The sequence below is a fragment of the Macaca fascicularis genome, chromosome 7 (genome assembly GCF_037993035.2).
Source record: "Macaca fascicularis isolate 582-1 chromosome 7, T2T-MFA8v1.1".
Classification (NCBI taxonomy): domain Eukaryota; kingdom Metazoa; phylum Chordata; class Mammalia; order Primates; family Cercopithecidae; genus Macaca; species Macaca fascicularis.
In genome coordinates, this window is record NC_088381.1 from 28,017,033 (window position 1) to 28,041,622 (window position 24,590).

The 24,590-nt window shown below is 36.6% G+C and overlaps 1 protein-coding gene across 13 annotated transcripts in view; it reads right to left on the reverse strand.

The window, feature by feature from the left end:
- DMXL2 (Dmx like 2) overlaps positions 1 to 24,590 on the reverse strand; it is a 173,181-nt gene that overhangs the window by 108,920 nt on the left and 39,671 nt on the right. For 9 of the 13 annotated variants that reach the window (XR_012414972.1, XR_012414973.1, XR_012414971.1 and 6 more), the window contains exons 3-7: positions 24,011 to 24,124; positions 18,283 to 18,354; positions 14,645 to 14,723; positions 13,678 to 13,813; positions 12,951 to 13,017 (exon numbers count right to left, since the gene is read on the reverse strand). Coding sequence is in view for 9 of the 13 variants with exons in the window: in XM_065547932.1 (XP_065404004.1) it covers positions 12,951 to 13,017; positions 13,678 to 13,813; positions 14,645 to 14,723; positions 18,283 to 18,354; positions 24,011 to 24,124 (468 nt within the window). In the remaining 4 variants the exon portion in view is untranslated. The remainder of the gene's footprint in view (positions 1 to 12,950; positions 13,018 to 13,677; positions 13,814 to 14,644; positions 14,724 to 18,282; positions 18,355 to 24,010; positions 24,125 to 24,590) is intronic. The other 4 variants (XM_005559563.4, XM_005559561.4, XM_005559562.4 and 1 more) reach the window with 1 other exon arrangement.

A 24,590-nucleotide genomic window follows, 5' to 3' on the forward strand; every position in this document is an offset into this window, starting at 1 on the left:
TTCCCCTCAAGAAATCTTCTCAACCTAGCCCTTGAAAAACCCAGTTTTTCACTCAAAGGCATAATCTTCTCTCAAAGAAAATGCTGCATTTTTAATTATAAATTGACAACTTATAATTGTATAAATTTACAGAGTATGAAGTGATGTTATAATTCACAAATATAACACAATAATTACATCAAGCTAATTAACATATCCATCACCTCAAATACTTAACATTTTTTATGGTGAGAAGACTTGAAATTTACTCTTAGCAATTTAAAAATATACAATATTCTATTACTAACTACACTCACCATACTTCACAAAAGAACTCAAAAGAAGAAAAGATATATTCCATTTTTTGAAGAAAACAGGATACTTTAAATTACTTGCAAATTTTACAAAATAACCAAGTGTCATTTTTTAAAGTGTTCCAATACAAACTTTTTGAACATAAACAAATAAAATTTCAGCAAACATCTCCTAGTAAGCAAACCAGAGAAAACCAATTCTTGAACTAAAGATTTAATCAGGTATGTCTTGTGGGAGAAAAAAGGCTCTTTAGTAAGTAAGGTTTTATTTTAAGCTCAGATAGAAATTTAAAATACTCTTAAGCCTAAGAAAAATTTAATTTACCACATTTGTAAAAAATAGATCTTACCAGCCAAAGTCCTCAATGAACTGTAATATTAAAAATCCTGGAAGTAATTGAATTTGAGTCTCACAACACCTGAAATAAAATCCTGTCATGTGTAGCAGAGGCGGTGGAAAATGCCTTCTAGTGGGAGATCCACACAGTGACCATCTGTTTTATCAACTCAAATCTGGCTTTATTAACAGAAGCAGAACAAATTGTACCAAAAAAAAAAAAAAACTGCCCAACATTCCAAAGTTACTTTCTGTTCTTTTTATCAGGATAATCTTAATCAGATGTGGTATATTCTCAAAAATGTGAGAAAATAGTTTTTTTAATTCAAGACACATTTGCTCAACCTCCATAGGATCCTCACCAGAAAAGCATTCTTATCTTTCCATAAGAATTATGAAACACTTAACTCTTAGGATAACTGAATATAAACAGCTTAGGGAGACATGACTAACACAATGAAAAAAACACTCATCTAGAAAATAAAATTTTTGTGGACATTTTGACAGTCCATATGTCTCTTTTAGGGAAGGGTAGGCATCCTGTAGTTTGTATCAAGCTACTATTCTTAATTCAATCTAATTACATATATTTTAATATTTTTCGTAAGAACCAATTATTATACATTTGATTATGTCCAGATACAGATTAATTAAAGAGCCAAATTTCACCCTAAGCAAACTCAATGGTTTTCCAACCATTCTCAGGATTAAAAACAAAATCAGTCCTCAACATACTAATAGATAATGATGATGTGCCATAAACTGCCTGTACAACTTTGAAACAGTTACAAGATTCACTCAAACAACAAGTATTTATTGAACAAAGCTACTGTGTGAATGGCTGGGGATATAGCTGGGGCAGAGGAAGACACAGAAATAATAAAATATATTTCCTCATCCCACAGAGCTTATTCTCTAGAAAGGAAGGCAACATTAAGTAAGGATATAAATTATTGTTTTAATTACAATTGTGATAAGCACTATAAGAAAGAAGCAGAGGGCGCCAGGAAAGTATTTAATTAGGAGACTTGACCTTGCCTGGGAGATAAGAGGTTTCCTTAAGGAAGTGGTATTTAAACTGAGAGTTGAAGGATACATAAAAGATGACCAGGCAAAGAAGCAGGAAGGCTGGGTATTCTAGGTATTCCCTAAACATAGAGAACAGCACATAAAAAGACCTGGAAGCAGGAAAGAGCCTGGCATATTCAAGGCCTTGAAAGGACATCAGTGTGGTAGGCATTAAGGTGGGAATGAAGCTGGAAAGGCACAGAAGGGTCAGATCATACAGCAGAGCCTCACAGGCCATGGTAAAGATCATAATCTTCATTTTAAGAGCAACAGGAGTCATTAAAGGGTGGTGAAAAAGGAAAATGGCATGTTCAGGTGGCTGGCTCCTGTGGGCAGACCGATCAGAGGACGTCTGCAGGACATCACTTAAGGGACTACTATAAAGGTCCGCAGCCCCGAAGATGCTGACACAGGCAGTGGCAGTGGAGGGCAGAGATGTGGACTTCATCCCTTTTTAAAAACCTTGGCTTCTTCTGTGATCACTAAGATCATTAATTAAAACTTTATGATTCCACAAAAGTTTCTTTGCTTTAATTTATGCAGTTAGGCCTGTACTATCTATATATGTTCAAACTGTTCTCCCATATGTTCTAGGTCATTTGACAAAATTAATTGATATTCCCTCCTTGAACCTTTTTTCTTGGCTTCTCTAATGTCACATTCTCCTGGTTTTCCTTCTATTTTAGTGGCTACTCCTTCCCAGCATCCTTTATAGGCATCTCCCCCCTCTCATTTCTTAGTGTTTGAGGATCCTAGGATTTGATCCTGAGTCCCATTTTCTTCTCTAACACACATTTTCTCCCTAACTTCATCCAGACCCATAACTTTAAATACCACCTTTGGATAAAGAATTCAAATTGCCAGAGAACTCCTGACTCTCTTATCCTATCTGATATCTTAACCCAGATGCATCTCAAACTTTGGTCTAACCACTACACTCCAGCTTTCTGTTGTTCTTTAACAAGCCCTGCTAATTTCTATTTCAGAGCATTTGCACTTGGTGCTTGTTCCCTTGGCCAAAACACTCTTTCCCCTGAACTTCAGTTGTCCCCTTCGTAGTATTCAATTCTCAGTTTAAAGGTATCTCCTCAGCAAAGCTTTCTCTAAAGATCATCCACTCTAATAGACACCCAGTCACACTACCACATTATTCTGTCTTAATTTTCTGGACAGCACTTGTTAATACTTGATTTTTTTTCTGTTTTTCCTCACCAGAAGTTAAGTCCTGTAAGAACAAAAGCCTTGTCTGTCATCTTCATCATAAGATTGCCAGCACACACAACAGTTCAGGGTATATGGTGGTATTCAAAAGAGTATCTGCTAAACATGTGAATGAAGGTTGTTAATTTCAGATATAATTTCAAATCAATTTTTCCTCCAAAATGCACTATCAATTTTACATATATAAAGTCTATCATGATATGAATATGACTATAAAAGATTCTCATGTGCCTTACCAGTGTAGACTGCTAGAATTCTAAAATGCATTTTCTTTGACCAGTTTATATGATTAAAAAAATCAGACAATATATATGTTAAAGTACAGTTGATCCTTGAACAACATGAGTTTGAACTGCACATGTCCACTTACATATAAATTTTCTTCTGCCTCTGCCACCCAAGAGAGCAAAACCAACCCCTCCTCTTCTTCCTCCTCTCCCACCTACTAAATGTGAAAATGATGAGGATGAAGACCTTATGATCATCTACATCCACTTAATGAATGCTTAATTTATTTTCTCTTCCTTAAGGTTTTCTTAATAACATTTTTCTTCTCTTCCTTAAAAGAGTATAGTATATATTGGATGCCACATGCAGGGTTTAAAAAAAAAGTAGAGTATATAATACATATACAAAACGTGTTAATTTACTGTTTATTTTATTGGAAAAGCTTCCAGTCAACAGCAGGCTATTAGTAGTTAAGTTTCTGGAGACTCAAAAGTTAAGACAGATTTTTGACTGTGCAGGGGGTTGGATCACCTAACTGCCATGTTGTTCAAGGGTTAACGGTACACGAGTCAAGGAAAACTTGTGTATACAATACCTGCCCATGATCAGAGTGCCATTAATGATATTTAAAAGGAGGCAACAGGAAAACACGCTCCAAATGATGCACAGTATGTACAATAACCAAGCTGACATCAGCAATGACTAACTGGGAATATTATAAGGCTGGATTCCAGAATGACTCTCCAGCAGCTCTCTGACCACGCTGAACTAGTCCTATATTAAATCATCCATAGGTTCACCTATTATGGACTTAAGTCAAAGGAATGATTGGCTTTATTAATCACTTATTAACATGTGGTAATCCTAAGAAATATGAGTAACAAAAAAAAAGACAAATCTGTGAGTTTTTTCAGTCAAATTTTAGGAGTAATGGGGTATTTGTTTTTAAAGATCCAAAGTTTCAAAGGTGACTGCCTAGTTTTAGAGATCAAGACATGAATTACACAAAATAAAATTAAAAAGGAAAAAAAGACATGAATTATATTATTTTTCAAACTGTTTTGCCTGTGATTCTGATAAGTGTTCCCTTCATGAGAAACCCACGCTTCTCAAATATTACACAAAATTATTCACACGTCTCTACATTTCTATCCAGAAACACTAAGTATGTTTTATTATTTGTAGATTATTGAACTGGCTTATCAAAATTTCAGTGTTTTATTTTTGAAATCTAGTTTTAACAACAGTGAGGCAAACTAGCTGAAGTGGAGTGTGCAGGGGTGAGAGTTAGCAGGAGATAAGGCTGAAGCAGTGACGAGAGTCCCGATAAGCATGGAGCATGCTAAACCATCACAAAGACTTGGGCTTTTGGTAACTGAAATGGAAAAACTTTTGACAGTTTTGTACAGAATATGAGTAACAAGATCTGACAACATTTAAAAAAGATCACTCTAGGCCAGGCGTGGTGGCTCACACCTATAATCCCAGCACTTTGGGAGATGACTTGAGGCCAGGAGTTCAAGACCAGCCTGGTCATGATGATGAAACTCCGTCTCTTTTAAAAATACAAAAATTAGCCAGGTGTGGTGGCACATGCCTGTAATCCCAGCTACCAGGGAGGCTGAGGCACAAGAACTGCTTGAACCCAGGAGGCAGAGGTTGTAGTGAGCCAAGATCGCGCCACTACACTCCCGCCTGGGTGACAGAGTGAGACTCTGTCTCAAAAAAATAATTTAAAAAATCACTCCACCTGCTGGTTTGAACACAGATGGTACAGAAGTGCAGCAAAAATGGGAAACCAATTAATTTAATACAATAATACAAGTGATAAATAATGGTGGCTTCAACCAGATTATAAGAGTGGAGGTGGTAAAGAAGTAAGCAAATTGTGGATATATTCTAAAGGTGAGCCATCAGGGAGTAGACTGAGGGGGTGGGGAAGTGGAGATCAGGGGCGAGGTACAGGCAAAAAGTACAAATTTGAATGTCATTAGCATACAAAAATGGTATTTAAATGGCATCAGAAACTTTTGAGACTAGAAGAGCCCTGGGTACTCCAACATTTAAAAGTAGAAAAGACAACACTAACAACTAAGCAGGGGTAGCCAGAGTTAAAAATAAGCAGAGCACAGAAGACTTTTTAGGGCAGTAAAAAGACTTATAAAATTGATAAACTTATAAAATTGATATAAGTAAAAAGACTTAAAAAATTGAGATGAATGAAGAGAGGGAAGGCACAAATAACTAATATCAAAACTGAAGAAGAAATCATTATACATGTATTATAGATATTAAAAAATAAGGTGTTTTATACAATTTTGTGCCAATAAATTTGAAAATCTAAATAAAACCGAAAAATTATAGGTGAATACAACTTACCAAAACTGACATACAAAAGAAAAAGAAAATCTGAATAATTTAAAAAACTGAATCCCACAAAGAAAATTCCTGATTCAGATGGCTTCACCAGCAAATACTTAAGAATAAAACTGTATCAATCTCACATAAAATCTTCACAAAAGAGAGCTTTCCAACCCATTTATAAGGCCAGCATAACATCAACATAAAAATCTGTCAAGGACATTATGAAAATGGGAAAATTATTGGCCGAATCTCACTCTAACACATAAATCTTAAACAAAAGATCAGCAAATCAAATCCAACAAGGATAATACATTATAATGAAGTTGGGATTGTTCCAGGAATACAAGGTTTACAAAATCAGTCCATGTATTTCATCTTATTAAAAGATTTAAAAGATGGTCAGACACAGTGGCTCACGCCTGTAATCCCAGCACTTTGGGAGGCCGAGGCAGGTGGATCATCTAACGTCAGGAGTTCGAGACCAGCCTGGTCAAAATGGTGAAACTTTGTCTCTACCAAAAATACGAAAATTAGCTGGGCATGGTAATGGGTGCCTGTAGTTCCAGCTACTTGGGAAGCTGAAATGGGAGAAATACTTAAAGCTGGGAAGCTGAGACTGCAGTGAGCTGAGATTGTGCCGCTGCAATCCAGCCTGGGTGACAGAACGAGACTCCGTCTCCAAAAAAAAGATAAAAATTGTCTCATTAGATGCAGAAAGAATGCTTGCTCAAATTCTGTATCGTTTGTGGTTTAGAAAAACAACCTAGCAAACAACAAATAGAAGGAAAGTTTCTTTATCTGAAAAAAAAGTATCTACCACAAACATCAACAGTAAACATTGTATTTATGATGACACAGTGAAGGGTATCCCTTTGAGACTGGGAACAAGAAAAAGATACCTGTTATCACCACATTTATTCAGCACTCTACTAGAGGTCCTAGACACTGTGGTTTAAAAAAAAAAAAAAAAAAAAGGAAAAATACGAAACATGGGAGAATGACAAAAGATGAACTAGAGCTTTCATTATTCACAGATGATATTACTGTGTACATATAAAATCCAAAATTATCTACAGAGGAATTATTAGAATTAATGAGTTTAGTAAGGGTGCTGGGCATAAAGCCAATATACAAAAACTGCATTTCTATATACCAGTAACAATTATTTTTCCAAAATTTACATAATGACTCCATTTATAACAGTATCAAAGACATCAAATATCTAGGAATTAATCCCAAAAGATATCTGGGACCTTCACAGAGAAAATTATAAAACATTACTGAGGAAAAAAAGGTCTAAAATAAATGAACGGATACATCATGTTCATAAATGGGAAGACTAAATATAGTTAAGATGTCGATTCTCCCCAAACTGACCTATACAATCAATGTAATATCAATCAGAAACATAAGAGGTTTTCTGTTTGCTTTGTGAAATTTATCATTTATTCTAAAATTCATATAGAAATGCAAAGGGCCAAGAATAGATAAGATGATCTTAAAAAAGAAAAGAGGGTAGGACTTGCCCTACCAGATATCAAGACTTAATTTAAAGCTACAGCAATTAAGTCAGGTGGCACTAGTACAAGGAAAGACCAATGAACTAGAGAAAAGAGCCCAGAAACAGACCTACAGAGATATGGACATTTGATTTTATGACAAAAGTGGTAATGTAGAACAATGAAGAAAGGGAAGACTTTTTCCAATAAATTGTTCAAGACAACCAAATATCCATAAGGAAAAAACAAAACTTGACCTTCTTCAAATCACACCTAAACATTATTTCACATAGATTTTAGACTTAAATGTGAAAGACAAAACATAAAATGTCCATATTCTACACCAGAGGTTCTTGGCCTGAGGTCCTCTGACCCAAAGGTCCTGTGGATAGACTTCAAGATATAAAAGTTACTTTTGACACATCATTTGTATCCCATCATGCCTTAGCGTTTTGGTGTGCCAGTTTCAACTGCAAGCATCTACATCTTTTTGTCTGAAGTTTTCCAAGAGCTGGTTATGAGTGATGAGAACTGATGCCTGGCCCTAACCCGCCTTCAACTGATATGTGTGAAGAACATGTATAAGGAACATGATGCAAGTGAGGAACACGGGCTCCCAGAGGACCCAGAAATTCAAGCTTCTTAACACACTTAATAAAGGTTATTAAGTGCCTTTATTTCCCTGCCTCCAATCCAAAATATTTCGTGTGATCATTCCCCCATATTAATTACTTACACTTGAACCCTTATCTCAGGGTCTGCTTCTGAAGAAACCAAGAAAACTGAGACCCTAAAGTACCACGAACCTTAATGGGGAAAAACGATTACTTATTTTCATAAATGCTAATTGAAAAAAACAAACCAAAAGTAGTATTGGCAGTACGTATGACTATGTCTCTAACAGAATCAAAGATGTTTTCATATCACATTTTTTTACACTCATTTCTACTTTGAAATTGTTAGTTATTGGAACTGCTACTAAACCGCAGGATTGCAGTCTTCCTGTCTATATTGTTGATGCAACTGTTAAGCAACTACCTCTGTGCCAACTAACTGCTGAGCAATAGAACAGTAAAGTTTAACGTTTCTACAACTAGAGATCAACCCAAAAAGCCTTCAGTGAATTTTGTTGTTCTTGGAAAGCCTATCCTCACCTTATAAAGTGAGATATTGAAGTTTTAATTCCATATACAACAGCTAAACACAATTAAAACTGCCCATATTTTAAGTCCAATTTTTGTTACTGAACGCATTAATTTAAAAGTACATAATGTCTCTATCACAAATGTATTTTTTAATATCTTGAAGCTGTATTTCAATAATTTATTTCTTCTGCAATGCTACATATTTTATTTTATGCATTTAAAAACATCATACTATGAGGAAGGTTATTATAGGCTTCACTAGATTTCCAAAGGAATTCACAGCACAAAAAAATCTTAAAACAACTCTAGTCTAGAAGCTTATATAACATATGAAAATCCTCAGAATCTCAGAGTAGGAAAAACTTATTAAATAGGACTCAGAAAAACACTGATATATTTGACATTAAAATCAAATATCTCTATTCATCAAAAGATACCATTAAGAGAATGAATGAGCAACTAATGGAGTGGGAGAAGATCTTTGCAAAACATGTAACTGACAAAAAGCTCATATCCATAATAAAGAACTCCTACAAATCAACAAAACACCAAAAACTATTTTAAAAACGGGCAAGGAGCTTGCCCAGTTACTTTCTCTTAAATCAGTCATCCAAATACCCAATAAATAAATGAAAACGTATTTAGCCTCATTAATAATCAGGGAAATGCACTTTAAAACTACAAGGAGGCCAGGCACAGTGGCTCACACCTGTAATCCCAACACTTAGGGAGTCCAAAACAGAAGGATCACTTGAGGCCAGGAGTTCACAACCAGCCTGGGCAACATAAGGAGATCCCATCTCTACCAAAAAAATAAATAAATAAAACTTAGCCAGCCATGGTGGGCATGCCTGTAGTCCTAGCTACTCAGGAGGCTGAGGCAGGAGGATTGCTTGAGCCCAGGAGTTCAAGATTACAGTGAGCTATGATCAACTGACATACTATGTATATGTGTGTGTGTGTATATATATATACACACGTCACATATAACATATAACCAAGCAATTCTATTCCTATGTATATACCCAAGAGAAATCCACACAAGAGCCTAACAAACATGTATAAGACATCTGCTGCAGCATTATTTAATACATGTCAGAACGGCATGGCATATCAGTGGGAAAAGAAAGAACTATTCAGTAAATGTTATTGAGACAATTTTCATTTGGATTAGGGACTTAATTATAAGAGATTAAATTTTATGATTTTAGGAGAAAATAGAATACTTTTATAGCATCACAGTAAGAAATTTTCCTAAACAAGATTCAAACTACATTTAACCCACAATATATTGTGGATATTTTTGTAAAATCTTTATACTTCAAAAGTAGATACTGAAATATTTACAGATGAATGACATCAGTGACACAAGCCTAAATAACCCAACTGGGGGAGAAGTAGTACAGATGAAATAAGATTGGCTGAGTGATAACTGCTGAAGCTAAGTGATGGGTACAGAGGAGTTCAGTACATTTCTGTTCATGATTGAAGAAAATTTTTTTAAATTTAAGTCATCACAAATAAAGGGAAAAGAGACCACTGGGCAACATAATGAAACCTTATTTCTACAAAAAAAAAAAAAAAAAAAACAAGCAAACAACAAAAAAAACTAGTGCACACCTAGATGGTGCACACCTGTAGTCCCATCTGAGGTAGGAGGACTGCCTGAGCCCAGGAGGTCGACACTGCAATGAGCCGTGATTGTGCCACTGCACGCCAGCCCAGGTGACAAACTGAGACTCAGTCTCAAAAAAATAAAAAGAAAGAAAAAGAAAAACACAAACTCTGTGAAGTTCAAAACTGTGGAAAACTAAATATTATCTTATTTGGGAATTTAGATGAATGAAACTTTTTTAAATAAAATAATAAACATGACAATCAGGATTCTGGCTGCCTGGGGTGGGAGGAGAGGAAGGAGATGCATGGAGAAAGATAAAGGACCCATTTGTTTCATGTTCTTTGTCTCAAGTTGAGGAGTAGGGTACATGTGTATTTGTTTAATTGTTTATTATATCTTATACAACATGTTTTATATATACTTTTTAAATTTATGAAATATTTTGTAATTTTAAAAAAATCAGAGAATTTTAAAACCTCTTAAAAATTAAAAATTTAATAGCAGAAAAAAATTACTTTGAAGTTACATCTGAAAAGTCCCCCAGAAATTAATAGAAAAAGATGAACAAGTGGAAAACAGTAAAGGGGGAAAATACTAAAATATAGAATTAATGTAAAAGTACCCATAACTGAATAAGAAAAGATCCAGAGAAAGAAGGAAGTAACACAAAAGAAATAATATAAAATAATCTCTCAGAATTGAAAGACATGAGTTTCAGATTTAACAGGTCCCCCAGATGATGTGGTGTTAGTTGGATAGTGTGCTTTGGCTTTGGTTCTGGGTGGGAGAAGAGGAGTCGTCTTCATACAATTTCTTCAGCCACTTTTATTCTTCAGTGTCAGCACTTCACTTTCATTCTTTGTCAGTGTCAGCAGTGTCTGTCTTACTCATTGTCTTAGGTTGTGGTTGGTAGCAGAGGCTGTGGTGAGGCTTTGCTGCAGACAGGGACACCAGACAGGCCAGTTCTGGGGCACACGTGGTGGCAGAGGCAGGCCAGGCATGCTGGCCCTTGGGCTCCCAGGCAGCATACGTGGACACCAGCAGTCACAGGTCCAGGAGGACCAGTCCTTGGGCCTACAGTCAGCTTGCTCAGGTGCCAGTGGTTATGGAAAACAGCACGGAGTTTTCTCCAAAAAACAAAACTAGAACTATCATACAATTCATCAATCCCACTACTGGGTATTTATCCAAAACAAAGAAAATCAGTATATCAAAGGGATAGCTCCACTCCCATGTTTACTGCAACACTATTCACGATAGCCAAGATATAGAATCAACCTAGATGCCCATCAGTAAATGAAGGGATAAATGAAATGTAGTAAATATACACAGTGGAATACTATTGGGCTGTACAAAGGGCAAAATCCTATAATTTGTAGTAACACAAATGGTCATTATGTTACATGAAATAAGACAAGCACAGAAAGAAAAATACCACATTTTCTCAATTTTATGTGGCAGCTAAAAAAGGAGATGAGAAGTTGGTTAATTGGCGCAAATACACAGATAGATGGAATAAGTTATAGTGGTCAATAGTACAGTAGGGTGGCTATGGTTAACAATAATATATTCTATATTTCTTTTTTTTTTTTTTTTTTTTTGAGACGGAGTCTCGCTCTGTTGCCCAGGCTGGAGTGCAGTGGCGCATCTCAGCTCACTGCAAGCTCTGCCTCCGGGGTTCACGCCATTCTCCTGCCCCAGCCTCCCCAGTAGCTGGGACTACAGGCCCCCACCGCCACGCCCGGCTAATTTTTTTTGTATTTTTTTTTTAGTAGAGACAGGGTTTCACCATGTTAGCCAGGATGGTCTCAATCTCCTGACCTCATGATCCGCGTGCCTTGGCCTCCCAAAGTGATGGGATTACAGGCGTGAGCCACTGCGCCCGGCCTGTATATTTCAATTAACTAGAATATTTGAAATGTTCCCAACACAAAAAGAGATAAACATTTGAGGTGATGGATATCCTAAATACTCTAATTTGACCATCATTACACATTACACATGTATCAAAATATCACATGTATCCCACATATATATCAATAAAAAAAGTTTACTGAGATATAAGATGGAGGGTCAGTGATTTTCAACCCAATTCTATGCCCGAGAAAATCAAGCATAAAAAAAAAATCTTTCAGACATGTAAGGCTTGAGAAGTGTTTTTTCCTATTCACCTTTCTTCAGGAACCTATTGGGGGATATCGCCATCAAAACAAGAAAAAAGGAAGATAAATGATGCCAAGAAACAGAAAATTCAACATAGGAGAGAGGCAAAGAGAATTTCCCAAAGTTGGTAAAATAAAACCCGAAAATGGTAGCTCTGCTATTTTAGACTGGTAGAGCAATTAAGCTGAATGAGAGCAAAGAGAACTCATGTTCCCAGAACACCACCTATGTGGGATTATACTGAGAAAAAAGTCAAAGCAGTTCTAAGGATGAATTAGGTATATAGGGAAAAAAGCAAACCATAAAACAAAGTAATTATTATCTCCAAAGTAATTACCATTAAGAATATTCTGTACAATCTTAATAATGTAAACAATAACTATGATTCACCCAAAATCATGAGATACCTACATCAGTAAGATAGGAGCAAGTGAAATGAATATGTGTATGTATTAGATTTGAAGATGTGGTTGGGGATATCAACCCCTCCCCTTTATCAAGCTAAAGGCTCAGCTTCTACAGTGGGAAGGCAAAAAGTAATTCACATAACTCAGGGGGCTGGGCAGAGAGAATCAAGAAATGGGAGCACCTCAAGCTACTCAAGGACATGGAAGGAAATATCAAAATATTCAACTTGACAAATAATTGCCTCCTGGACACAGGAATTAGCGTGGGAATAATGAGGCAAGGAGTACATCTTCTCATTGTGAATCCAGTATTATTTTACTTTTTAAGTTAATGTACATATGCTATTTTTAAACATAAAACTTAGTTTTTAAAAATGCAAATGAGCCAAGGTCAAATAAGAGTAACACAATAGCCATTATTTCCCTAGTGCCTACAACCTGTGAGCACAATACCAGGTGTTTTACAAACACCATTTGTATTCTTCAGGCCAGCTTTGCCAAGGAGGATTAGCCCAGTTTTACAGATGAAAAAACTGAAAATAAAAATAAATAAGGAATATTTTTAATTTTTATTGTTTCTTTCATATGTTTTTGTTTGATCCTTTACCTTTCCAGCAGTAGCAAAATATTCACCATCAGGAGACCATTCCATCAAATGTATAGATACTGAGGTTCTAAAAAAGAGAGTTAGGCAATTAGCACTTTTAAAATCTGGTGTACTGTATATAAAAATGGTCAAGATGAGATTTTTGTAACATCAAAGTCAGAATCCTCAGAATAAGACTGTTTTTGCTTCCCTAAAAATATAAATAAAATATTTCACCTCCATAACAACATAAATTAATTAAAACTAATCCAACATTCACTTTGGGAAAAGAAGAATGTACGTAACATGAATACAGTATATCTCCACCTACATCCTATATATAACATGTTAAAAGCTGAGCTCATAATCATCCCTGACTAGTCTTTGTCACATAATCTATATGACTGTTAACAGTACATCTTCCACTTGAAAGAGTGGCTGGCAACTTTCACATCTTCCCCCTCCCCATCCTTATCTCAATCTATTAATGAGTAATTCCTATGTATCAACCCTGTCAACTCCTGTCCTGGGGCTATAACTATGAAAATACTTTCATCCTTTTTTTAAATGATTAACTAGCACAAATTAAAGAATGCTATTATATGGGTTTTGGTTAGTAAAAAATCTACTTTTTAGGCCTCTATATGCAATGGTACCATCAAAAAATAAAGATCTTCGTGAAAGGAAACATATTTTAGGAAGCATTTGCTTTTAATTAATGAATATAACAACAGAAATAGACACTAACTTGCACTGCCAGACGCACTTCCAATCATTTAAAACAGGAGGAATTTTATTATCAATTTCTTCCTCCTCTTCCAGAATATCATCTCCTGGAGGAGCCCACAACTGAATGGAATCAGTTGCTGTCAACAATCTATTATCTGAAAATTAGAGAAAGTTATGATGAATAGGCAAATATTATATAGGGAAATACATGCACATGGGCTTCTGTTTAGATCTGTAAACTATTAACATTATGTGAAAAGTAAGCAATATCGCCAATGAAAAACACTTGATATATATCTATATTTTAAAGTCCCTTAGAAGAAAAAAAAGAATCTTCCGGACAACAAAGAGTAGTTCTTAAGGAAGATTTGAGAACAACAAAGTAAAGCTTACTGGCAAAGAGCTATTATTATCAAGCAAGTCAAAAAAACTAAGAGCAAATGTATTAATAGAATAACAAACTCCCCAAAACTCTGATATATACCACATAAAATGTCCTCAAAATATAAGACATAACTACAAATTAATAAAATGTGGTTTTATACACGAAATATAAAAATAATCCTTATTGTGAATATAAAAAGGGACAACAGCTATTATCATTAGAGGTTCCTAATTTTTCAAAATTAAAGATAGTAATTTTCCAATACAAATGATAAAATGAGTTCAAGTTTTTTCGGTCTCTGTTTTATTTCCAACGTGTTTCTTAGCAAATACAACAAGAGTAAAGGGCAGCACATGTTAACTAGGAAACAAATCATAACTGTTTCTTGAAACAAAACACTGAAAGGCAGGGGAAAACACAGAATAGTAAATTAAGCATTGTACAAAGCACTGTATACCAAGAAGGAAAAATTGTATTTGTCAAAAAAAAGAAAATATAATATATTGATCATTTTCTTTTTATGGGAGACTATATCACATTATTATCATACATCTAAAACAAATATTTAATTTAAATAATTTTAGATATAATTGCTAAATACCTTGAGGATCCCATGCTAAGTTGTACGTCACAGAACTCAAAAAAAACTGCCCAGTTTTAAGCCACTGGCACTTGAGTTGCTGAAATATGTAGACAAAAAGAAATAAGAAAAAAAAAGATGTTTTTAAAATAATATCCCAAAACACTACCATTTTATCATTTTCTTCAACTTAAGACCTTATGATCTGAAACAAAGATGAAAATATTTCACTATTATTTTCATATACTGTTTTTAATGTAACTTTAACTGGTTCCACTACTATTTATTATACCATATTGAGCTCCTTGCTATGCCCAAACAAAGCAAGGTTCTCTCAGGCTTCCTTCCATGCCCATAAATACCTTCTTATATTTAGGATATCCTATTCCTCACGTCTCCATCTGCAAACCCCTATCTTTCCACTATGATTAGCTAACTCATCATCTCTGCTATGAAGCCCTCTCTGACATCCTGGCAGCACCAACACCACTTTCACATTCTGCCATTATAACACTGATCACATAGAATTAGTATTTGTTTATACGTGTGACTCTCCCATTAAATTGCAACTCTTCAAGGGCAGAAACTGTGTCATAACAATTTTTGTTATTTTCAGAGTTTGTAATGGCTGGCACAAAGATGTTAAATGTTTATTAACACAAAATAAATGCACATTAGGAAGAAATGCAAATTGTCATAATCCCATGGACTCAATGTCTAAAAGAAAACTAGATATATCTCCCCAAAAGTCAACCCATCTGCACTATATTGTATATGTAATCCACAAACTTTATATCTGAATAATTTCTATCCTATTTTCTTAATATTTTCATTCTAAAAGGTGATTTAAAGTTTAAAAGTCAAAAACCTTTGACATGAAATATATTCTCTAAGTAAACAAAAGTTTATATATTTCTTTGTAGTACATAAATATAAAATGTCCTTTTGTGAGAGGACATTTTTGAAAAGCTTTGCAAAGCTATGTTACCTCAGGCAAGCTATATGTTAACTGCTTGGCAAATAATACTTTTTAAACGGTAATGCCCTTTCGTGTTATAGTATTTTAAGAATATTTAACAATTTTTAAATGTATACAAGGTTTCCTGACTACCTCGAGGCAGAATTTTAAAATACAGCTGCATTCCAACAGTCTGGGAGGCCATGACAGGAGGATTGCTTAAGGCCAGGAATTTGAAACCAGCCTGGGCAACATAGCAAGACCCCCACCTCTATAAAAAATTTAAAAATTAGCTGGGCATGGTAGCTCATGCCCGTAGACCCAGCTACTTCAGATGCTGAAGCGGAAGGATCACTTTAGCCCACAAGTTTGAGGTTACAGTGAGCTATGATCACACCACTGCATTCCAGCCTGGGTGACAGAGCAATACTCTGTCTCTAAAAAAAAATGTGTCGGGGCCAGAGGGGTGGGAAATGTGTGTATGTATCTGCAAAGCCTGCACTTCATTATCCAAAAATAATTTTACATTTTATAATCAGAGAAAATGTTATTTTTAAACCCTACCACTGCTGACCAAACAACAATCACAACAGCATAACACGATTTTAAATACTGTTCAACAAATCTATTTTAGTGTAGTAATTAAATAATTCCTAAAATTATAGACATCCCTAACATCCTTTCCTTTAGTGTTCCTTAGAGTGTAATCTGTGGAGCAAGTATCTTGAAGAAATTTGGGGAATGAGACCTGGAAATCTAAATTTTTAGTATGTGCTCTAGGTGACTCTTAAGTAGTCCAAAATTTGATATCCATTTCATAATACTATTATAGGGAAAGATTAATATTTTAATTTACACTGTTTTAGGGGAATGTAAAAAGATATATCCAAATACATATATTTAACGAAAAAATTCCAAAACCATTTGTTTTAAGGCATTTCACTTAAAAATATACTTTAAAAATTACTTGTATATACTCTGCATTCAGATTTAGCATTTGCAATTTTGATTATTTGTGAGTGATAGTAAAAATTTAATGCATGCAGTACTTTTTAATTCTAACCACATTAGATGTTTTGAACGTTAAGTAAGACAAATATAATAGAGCACCCAGTATGAATCTGAATGGTTCACAATGTGGTATGCTTAACCACTTAGCTGAGCTGGTAAGTGAGCTTTTTAAATTCCTAACTTCTTCATTTGACCAACATTTAGGAATACCTGCTATGTTCCAGATACTTCTTTTTTTTTTTTTTTTTTTGAGATGGAGTCTTGCTCTGACGCCCAAGCTGGAGTGCAATGGCACAGTCCAGGCTCACTGCAACTCCACCTCCTGGGTTCAAGCGATTCTCTTGCCTCAGTCTTCTGAGTAGCTGGGACTGTAGGCGTGTGCCACCACACCCAGATAATTTTTGTATTTTTAGTAGACACAGGATTTCACCATGTTGGCCAGGCTCATCTCAAATGCCTGACCTCGTGTTCCATGCGCCTTGGTCTCCTAAAATGTTGGGATTATAGGTGTGAGCCACCACACCTGGCTGTTCCAGAACACTGTTCTAAGTACTGGGGATTCATCAGTGAAAAAAAGAAACAAAGTTTCCTACCCTTATGTACCTTTAGATAACATTCTACATAACAAACAATAATAAATAAATGCTGTAAAAAAATTTTTAAATAGCAAATAAGCAGGGGTACAATTTTTTAAAGGGTGGTCAAGGAAAACCTCATTGTCAAGGTATTAGTGAGCAAAGACCTAAAGGATCTATGGGAGCTATCCTTGGAGATATCTGGAGGAATAACATTCCTGACAAAGGAAACAACCAACACAAAGGCTCAAAGAGGGAAGGTTAACTGAGGAACAGTAAAAATGCCAATGTGGCCAGAGCAGAACCAGAGAGGACAAAAACTTAGGAGGTGAGCTCTGAGACGTAGTAAGTGTGGGACTGCGCAGAAGGGAAGTTGTAGTCTACAAAAGGCTTTTGGCTTTTTATCTGAAAGAAGTACGGAGCAGCTGGGCATGGTGGCTCATGCTCATAATCCCAGCACTTTGGGAGGCTGAGGTGGGAGGATCGCTTAGCCCCAGAGTTCAAGACCAGCCTGAGCAACACAGGGAAACCCCATCTCTACAAAAAATTTAAAAAACAGCTGGCCATGGTGGCACATGCCTGTAGTCCCAGCTACTTGGGAGGCTGAGGTGGGAGGATCACTTGATAGGTTGAGGCTGCAGTGAGCAGTGAGCAGTGATCATGCCACTGCACTCCAGCCTAGGGAGAGTGAGACCCTCTCTCAAAAAAAAAAAAAAAAGAGAGAGAGAGAAATATGGAACCATTACAAACTTTTAAGAAGAGAAATGTCATGACCTGCTCTGTTGAGAATAGAGACTGGGGTTGAAGGCAGCAGGAAACCAGATATCAGATAGAGATTAGTAATCCAGATAAGAAATAAGAGTAGTTCAAACTAGGGTAGATCTCAATTAACACAGGAAATCTCAATTTGCGATATTCTAGAGACTTGGGTTTCTAAAAGCACTAGGGATGTATCCCCAGTGAATGTAAGGATCCTAACATAAAGCACTAGACCAATTTTTCACTGATACTCTAGTCTACGTTCAGCACTAGCTCCTAAGGAGCTTTTATTAACATCAATTGGATTCTAAAGTTAACTAGATTCTAAAAGTATTCTATTATTGGTTAATACTTACACAATTTCTTTTATGAGAATTTATGCCCAAGGGCTCAAATATACAAACAGCATTACCATATGAAGCTGCAATCTAAAAAAGAATAAATATAGCATTAATATCTAGAAAAGGGTAAAATAAAGGTATCTTCCTTTTCATAATAATGTATAAACTGATTATATATAATATAATCTCAATACAGTATTCATGGTTTATTTCCTTCCATAAATATACCTGGAAGTGTACTGGAGTTATGAGTCTCTCCTCTGTTATCAAAAAATTCAGCAGGCTTTATTTTACATATCATATACAAGGCTGACCTACTCAAAGAAATCATATTTGGATGGACAGCTGGCAAGATGGCCGAATAGGAACAGCTCTGGTCTGCAGCTCCCAAAGAGATGGATGCAGAAAGCGGGTGATTCCTGCATTTCCAGCTGAAGTACCAGGTTCATCTCATTGGGACTGGCTGAACAGTGGGTGCAACCCACGGAAAGTGAGCCGAAACAGGGTGGGGCATTGTCTCACACGAGAAGTGCAAGGGGTTGGGGTATTTTCCTCTCCTAGCGAAGGAAAGCTGTGAGAGACTGTACCGGGAGGGACAGAACACTCCGGCCCAGATATGCACTTTTCCCACGGTCTTCACAACTGGCAGAACAGGAAATTTTCTCTGGTGCTTGGCTCAGTGGGTCCCACACCCACGAAGCCCAGCAAGCTAAGATCCACTGGCTTGAAATTCTCACTGCTATCACAGCAGTCTGACGTCGACCTGGGATGCTCAAGCTTGGTTGGGGAAGGTGCATCCTCCATTGCTGAGGCTTGAGTAGGTCGTTTTACCCTCACAGTGTAAACAAAGCTGCCAGGAAGTTTGAACTAAGCAGAGCCCACCAACAGCTCCCTGGGACAGAGTCCCTGGGGGAAGGGGTGACTGTGGGTGCAGCTTCAGCAGACTTAAACGTCCCTGCCTGACAGCTCTAAAGAGAGCAGCAGTTCTCCCAGTGCAGCATTCGAGCTCTGATACAGGACAGACTGCCTCCTCAAGTGGGTCCCTGACCCCCCGTGTATCCAGACTGGGAGACACCTCCCAGTAGGGGCCAACAGACACCTCCTACAGGATAGCTCTGCCTAGCATCTCCCAGAGGAAGAAACAGGCAGCAATCTTTGTTGTTCTGCAGCCTCCACTGGTGATACCCAGGCAAACAGGGTCTGGAGTGGACCTCCAGCAAACTTCAGCAGACCTGCAGCAGAGGGGCCCGACTGTTAGAAGGAAAACTAACTAACAGAAAGGAAGACTATCAACATCACCAACATCAAAAAAAAAAAGGTAGATAAATCCATGAAGATGGGGAGAAACCAGTGCAAAAAGGCTGAAAATTCCCAAAACCAAAACACCTCTTCTCCTCCAAAGAATCACAACTCCTCGCCAGCAAGGGAACAAAACTGGATGGAGAATGACAAATTGACAGAAGTAGGCTTCAGAAGGTGGGTAGTAACAAACTCCTCCAAGCTAAAGGAGCATATTCTAAACCAATACAAGGAAGCTAAGAACCTTCAAAAAAGGTTAGACGAATTGCTAACTAGAATAACCAGCTTAGAAAGGAACATAAATGACCCGATGGAGTGGAAAAACACAGCATGAGAACTTCATGAAATATACACAAGTTATCAATAGCTGAATCGGTCAAGTGGAAGAAAGGGTATCAGAGATTAAAGATCGACTCAATGAAATAAAGCGAGAAGACAAGATTAGAGAATAAAGAGTGAAAAGAAATGAACAAAGCCTTCAAGAAATATGGGACTATGTGAAAAGACAAAATCTACGTTTGATTGGTGTACCTGAAAGTGACGGGGAGAATGGAACCAAGTTGGAAAACACTCTTCAGGATATTATCCAGCAGAGCTTCCCCAACCTAGAAAGACAGGCCAACATTCAAATTGAGGAAATACAGAGAACACCACAAAGATATTCCTCGAGAAGAGCAACCCCAACACACATAATTGTCAGATTAACCACGGTTGAAATGAAGGAAAAAATGTTAAGGGCAGCCACAGAAAAGGTCGGCTTACCCACAAAAGGAAGCCCATCAGACTTACAGCAGATCTCTGGGAAGAAACTCTACAAGCCAGAAGACAGTGGGGGCCAATATTTAACATTCTTAAAGAGAAGAATTTTCAACCCGAATTTCATATCCAGCCAAACTAAGTTTCTTAAGCAAAGGAGAAATAAAATCCTTTACAGACAAGCAAATGCTGAGAGATTTTGTCACCACCAAGCCTGCCTTACAAGAGCTCCTGAAGGAAGCACTAAACATGGAAAGGAACAACTGGTACCAGCCACTGCAAAAACATACCAAATTTTAAAGACCATCAATGCTATGAAAAAACTACATCAACCAACAGGCAAAATAATCAGCTAGCATCATAATGACAGGATCAAATTCACACATCACAATACTAACCTTAAATGTAAACGAGCTAAATGCCCCAATTAAAAGACACAGACTGGCAAACTGGATAAAGAGTCAAGATCTATCAGTGTGCTGTATTCAGGAGACCCATCTCACATGCAGAGAAGCATATAGGCTCAAAATAAAGGGATGGAGGAATATTTACCAAGAAAATAGAAACCAAAAAAAAAAGAAGGGATGGCAATCATAGTCTCTGATAAAACAGACTTTAAACCAACAAAGATCAAAAGAGACAAAGAATGGCATTTCATAATGGCAAAGGGATCAATTCAACAAGAAGAGCTAACTATCCTAAATATATATGCACCCAATGCAGGGGCACCCAGATTCATAAAGCAAGTTCTTAAACACCTACAAAGAGACTTAGACTCCCAAACGATAATAGTGGGAGACTTTAACACTCCACTGGCAATATTAGACAGATCAATAAGACAGAAAATAACAAGGATACCAGGGCTTGAACTCAGCTCTGCACCAAGTAGACCTAATAGACATCTACAGAACTCTCCACACCAAATCAACAGAGTATACATTATTCTCAGCACCACATCACACTTATTCTAAAACTGACCACATAATTGGAAGTAAAACACTCCTCAGCAAATGCAAAAGAATGGAAATCATAACAAAGAGTCTCTCAGACCACAGTGCAATCAAATCAGATCTCAGGATTACGAAACTTACTCAAAATCTCACAACTACATAGAAACTGAACAACCTGCTCCTGAATGACTACTGGGTAAATAACAAAATGAAGGCAGAAATAAAGATGTTCTCTGAAACCAATGACAACAAAGACACAACATACCAGAATCTCTGGGACACATTTAAAGCAGTGTGTAGAGGGAAATTTATACCACTAAATGCCCACAAGAGAAAGCAAGAAAGATCTAAAATCGTCACACTAACATCACAATTAAAAGAACTAGAGAAGCAAGAGCAAACATATTCAAAAGCTAGCAGAAGACAAGAAATAACTAAGATCAGAGCAGAACTGAAGGAGATAGAGACACAAAAAACCCTTCAAAAAAATCAATGAATCCAGGAACTGGTTTTTGAAAAGATTAACAAAATACAAAATACATAGACTGCTAGACAGACTAATAAACAGAAAAGAATCAAATAGACACATTAAAAAATGATAAAGAGGATATCACCAGCGATCCCACAGAAACACAAACTACCATCAGAGAATATTATGAACACCTCTACACAGATAAACTAGAAAATCTTGAAGAAATGGATAAATTCCTGGACACATACACCCTCCCAAGACTAAACCAGGAAGAAGCTGAATCCCTGAATAGACCAATAACAAGTTCTGAAATTGAGGCAGTAATTAATAGCCTACCAACCAAAAAAAGTCCAGGACCAGACGGATTCACAGCCAAATTCTACCAGAGGTACAAAAAGGAGCTGGTACCATTCCTTCTGAAACTATTCCAAACAATAAAAAAAGAGGGAATCCTCCCTAACTCATTTTATGAGGCCAGCATCATCCTGATACCAAAACCTGGCAAAGACACAACCAGAAAAGAAAATTTTGCGCCAATATGGCTGATAAACATTGATGCAAAAATCCTCAATAAAATACTGGCATACCAAATCCAGCAGCACATCAAAAAGCTTGTCCATTACGATCAAGTTGGCTTCATCCCTGGGATGCGAGGCTGTTCCAACATACACAAATCAATAAATGTAATCCATCACATAAAGAGAACCAATGACAAAACCCACATGATTATCTCAATAGATGCAGAAAAGGCCTTTGACAAAATTCAACAGCCCTTCATGCTAAAAACTCTCAATAAACTAGGCATTGATGGAACGTATCTCAAAATAATAAGAGCTTTTTATGACAAACCCACAGCCAATATCATACTGAATGGGCAAAAACAGGAAGCATTCCCTTTGCAAACCAGTACAAGACAAGGATGCCCTCTCTCAACACTCCTATTCAACATGATATTGGAAGTTCTGGCCAGGGCAATCAGGCAGGAGAAATAAATAAAGGGTATTCAATAAGGAAAAGAGGAAGTCAAATTGTCTCTGTTTGCAGATGACACGATTGTATATTTAGAAAACCCCATCATCTCAGCCCAAAATCTCCTTAAGCTCATAAGCAATAAACATACGAAAAAAAAATGCTCATCATCACTGGGCATTAGAGAAATGCAAATCAAAACCACAATGAGATACCATCCTCACACCAGTTAGAATGGTGATCATTAAAAAGTCAGGAAACAACAGATGCTGGAGAGGATGTGGAGAAATAGGAACGCTTTTACACTGTTGGTGGGAGTGCAAATTAGTTCAACCATTGTGGAAGACAGTGTGGCGATTACTCCAGGATCTAGAACCAGAAATACCATTTGACCCAGCAATCCCATTATGGGGTATATACCCAAAGGATTATAAATCATTCTACTGTAAAGACACATGCACATGTATGTTTACTGTGGCACTATTCACAATAGCAAAGACTTGGAATCTGCCCAAATGCCCATCAATGACAGACTGGATAAAGAAAATGTGGCACATATACACCATGGAATACTATGCAGTCATAAAAAAGGATGAGTTCATGTCCTTTGAAGGGACATGGATGAAGCTGGAAACCATTTTCTCAGCAAACTAACACACGAACAGAAAAGCAAACACTGTATGTTCTCACTCATAAGTGGGAGTTGAACAATGAGAACACATGGACACTGGGAGGGGAATATCACACACCAGGGCCTGTCAGGGGGTAGGGGGCCTAGAGAAGGGATAGCCTTAGGAGAAATACCTAATGTAGATGATGGGTTGATGGGTGCAGCAAACCACCATGGCATGTGTATATCTATGTAACAAACTTACACGTTCTGCACATGTGCCCCAGAACTTAAAAAGTATAATAAAAATATATATATGCACATTTTTAAAAATCACATTTTTCATAAGAATTTTATTTTTAATATAAAAACAACTATTAAAAATACATTTCAAAAGCACACATCTTTGTCAGAAACTTTATAATCCAGTGAAAATAATATAAAATCCATGAGAAAAGCATCAATTAATAACAGGTCTTAAAAATATTTCAAATAAAATGGCCTAATTATACCATCAAACAGAAAATACCAATTGGGACACCATGTAGAGGAAGGAATAGAAAAAACAGGCCAAGAAGAAGTCAGGGAGCCATACACTGCACCTGGGGAAAGAGCTGAAGAAGACATCTCCAGAGGACTGAAGCAAGAAATTTAGGGACCAGGAGGATTTTGTCCCATGTCACATACCTGATAAGAAAATATATAAATCCCTCTGTTCCTAGAAACTACCAGAGCCTGTTTTCCAATAATTTCTTGAAGGCTAGTTCCAAGTTCATCCTCCTCTTGGTAAGATGGAATTACCTACAGGGCACAGACCAAAAACCATCCTTTCTGACACCTCTGCACCCCAGTTAACCTTTAAAACTTCATTAGGTATATATTCTTTTAAGGTCTGCCAAAAATATCCCCTGTGATTTTTAAGGCACTGTCATGCCAAAAAGTGATTTTAACTCTTACCTAACATCTAACATTCTTTCCAAGAAAAATCATAATCCACAACAGAAAGCTACTTCAAATAACATGCAAAAAGTGCTGTAATGATTCCATTCAACATGTCAATGAATGAATGAATGCTTATAACAGACTAATACAAAGTCACAAATGTGAAAGTTATCACCACAAGAACTGGGGGATAAAAGCTAAAGGAAGATGTCAACAAAGACAATAAAGATACTACAATTTTGCCTTATTTACATTAAACCAGCTCAAGAAAAGTAGTAACACAAGTTGCTCTGTTTCCCATGGTATGAATACCAATGTCTTATAT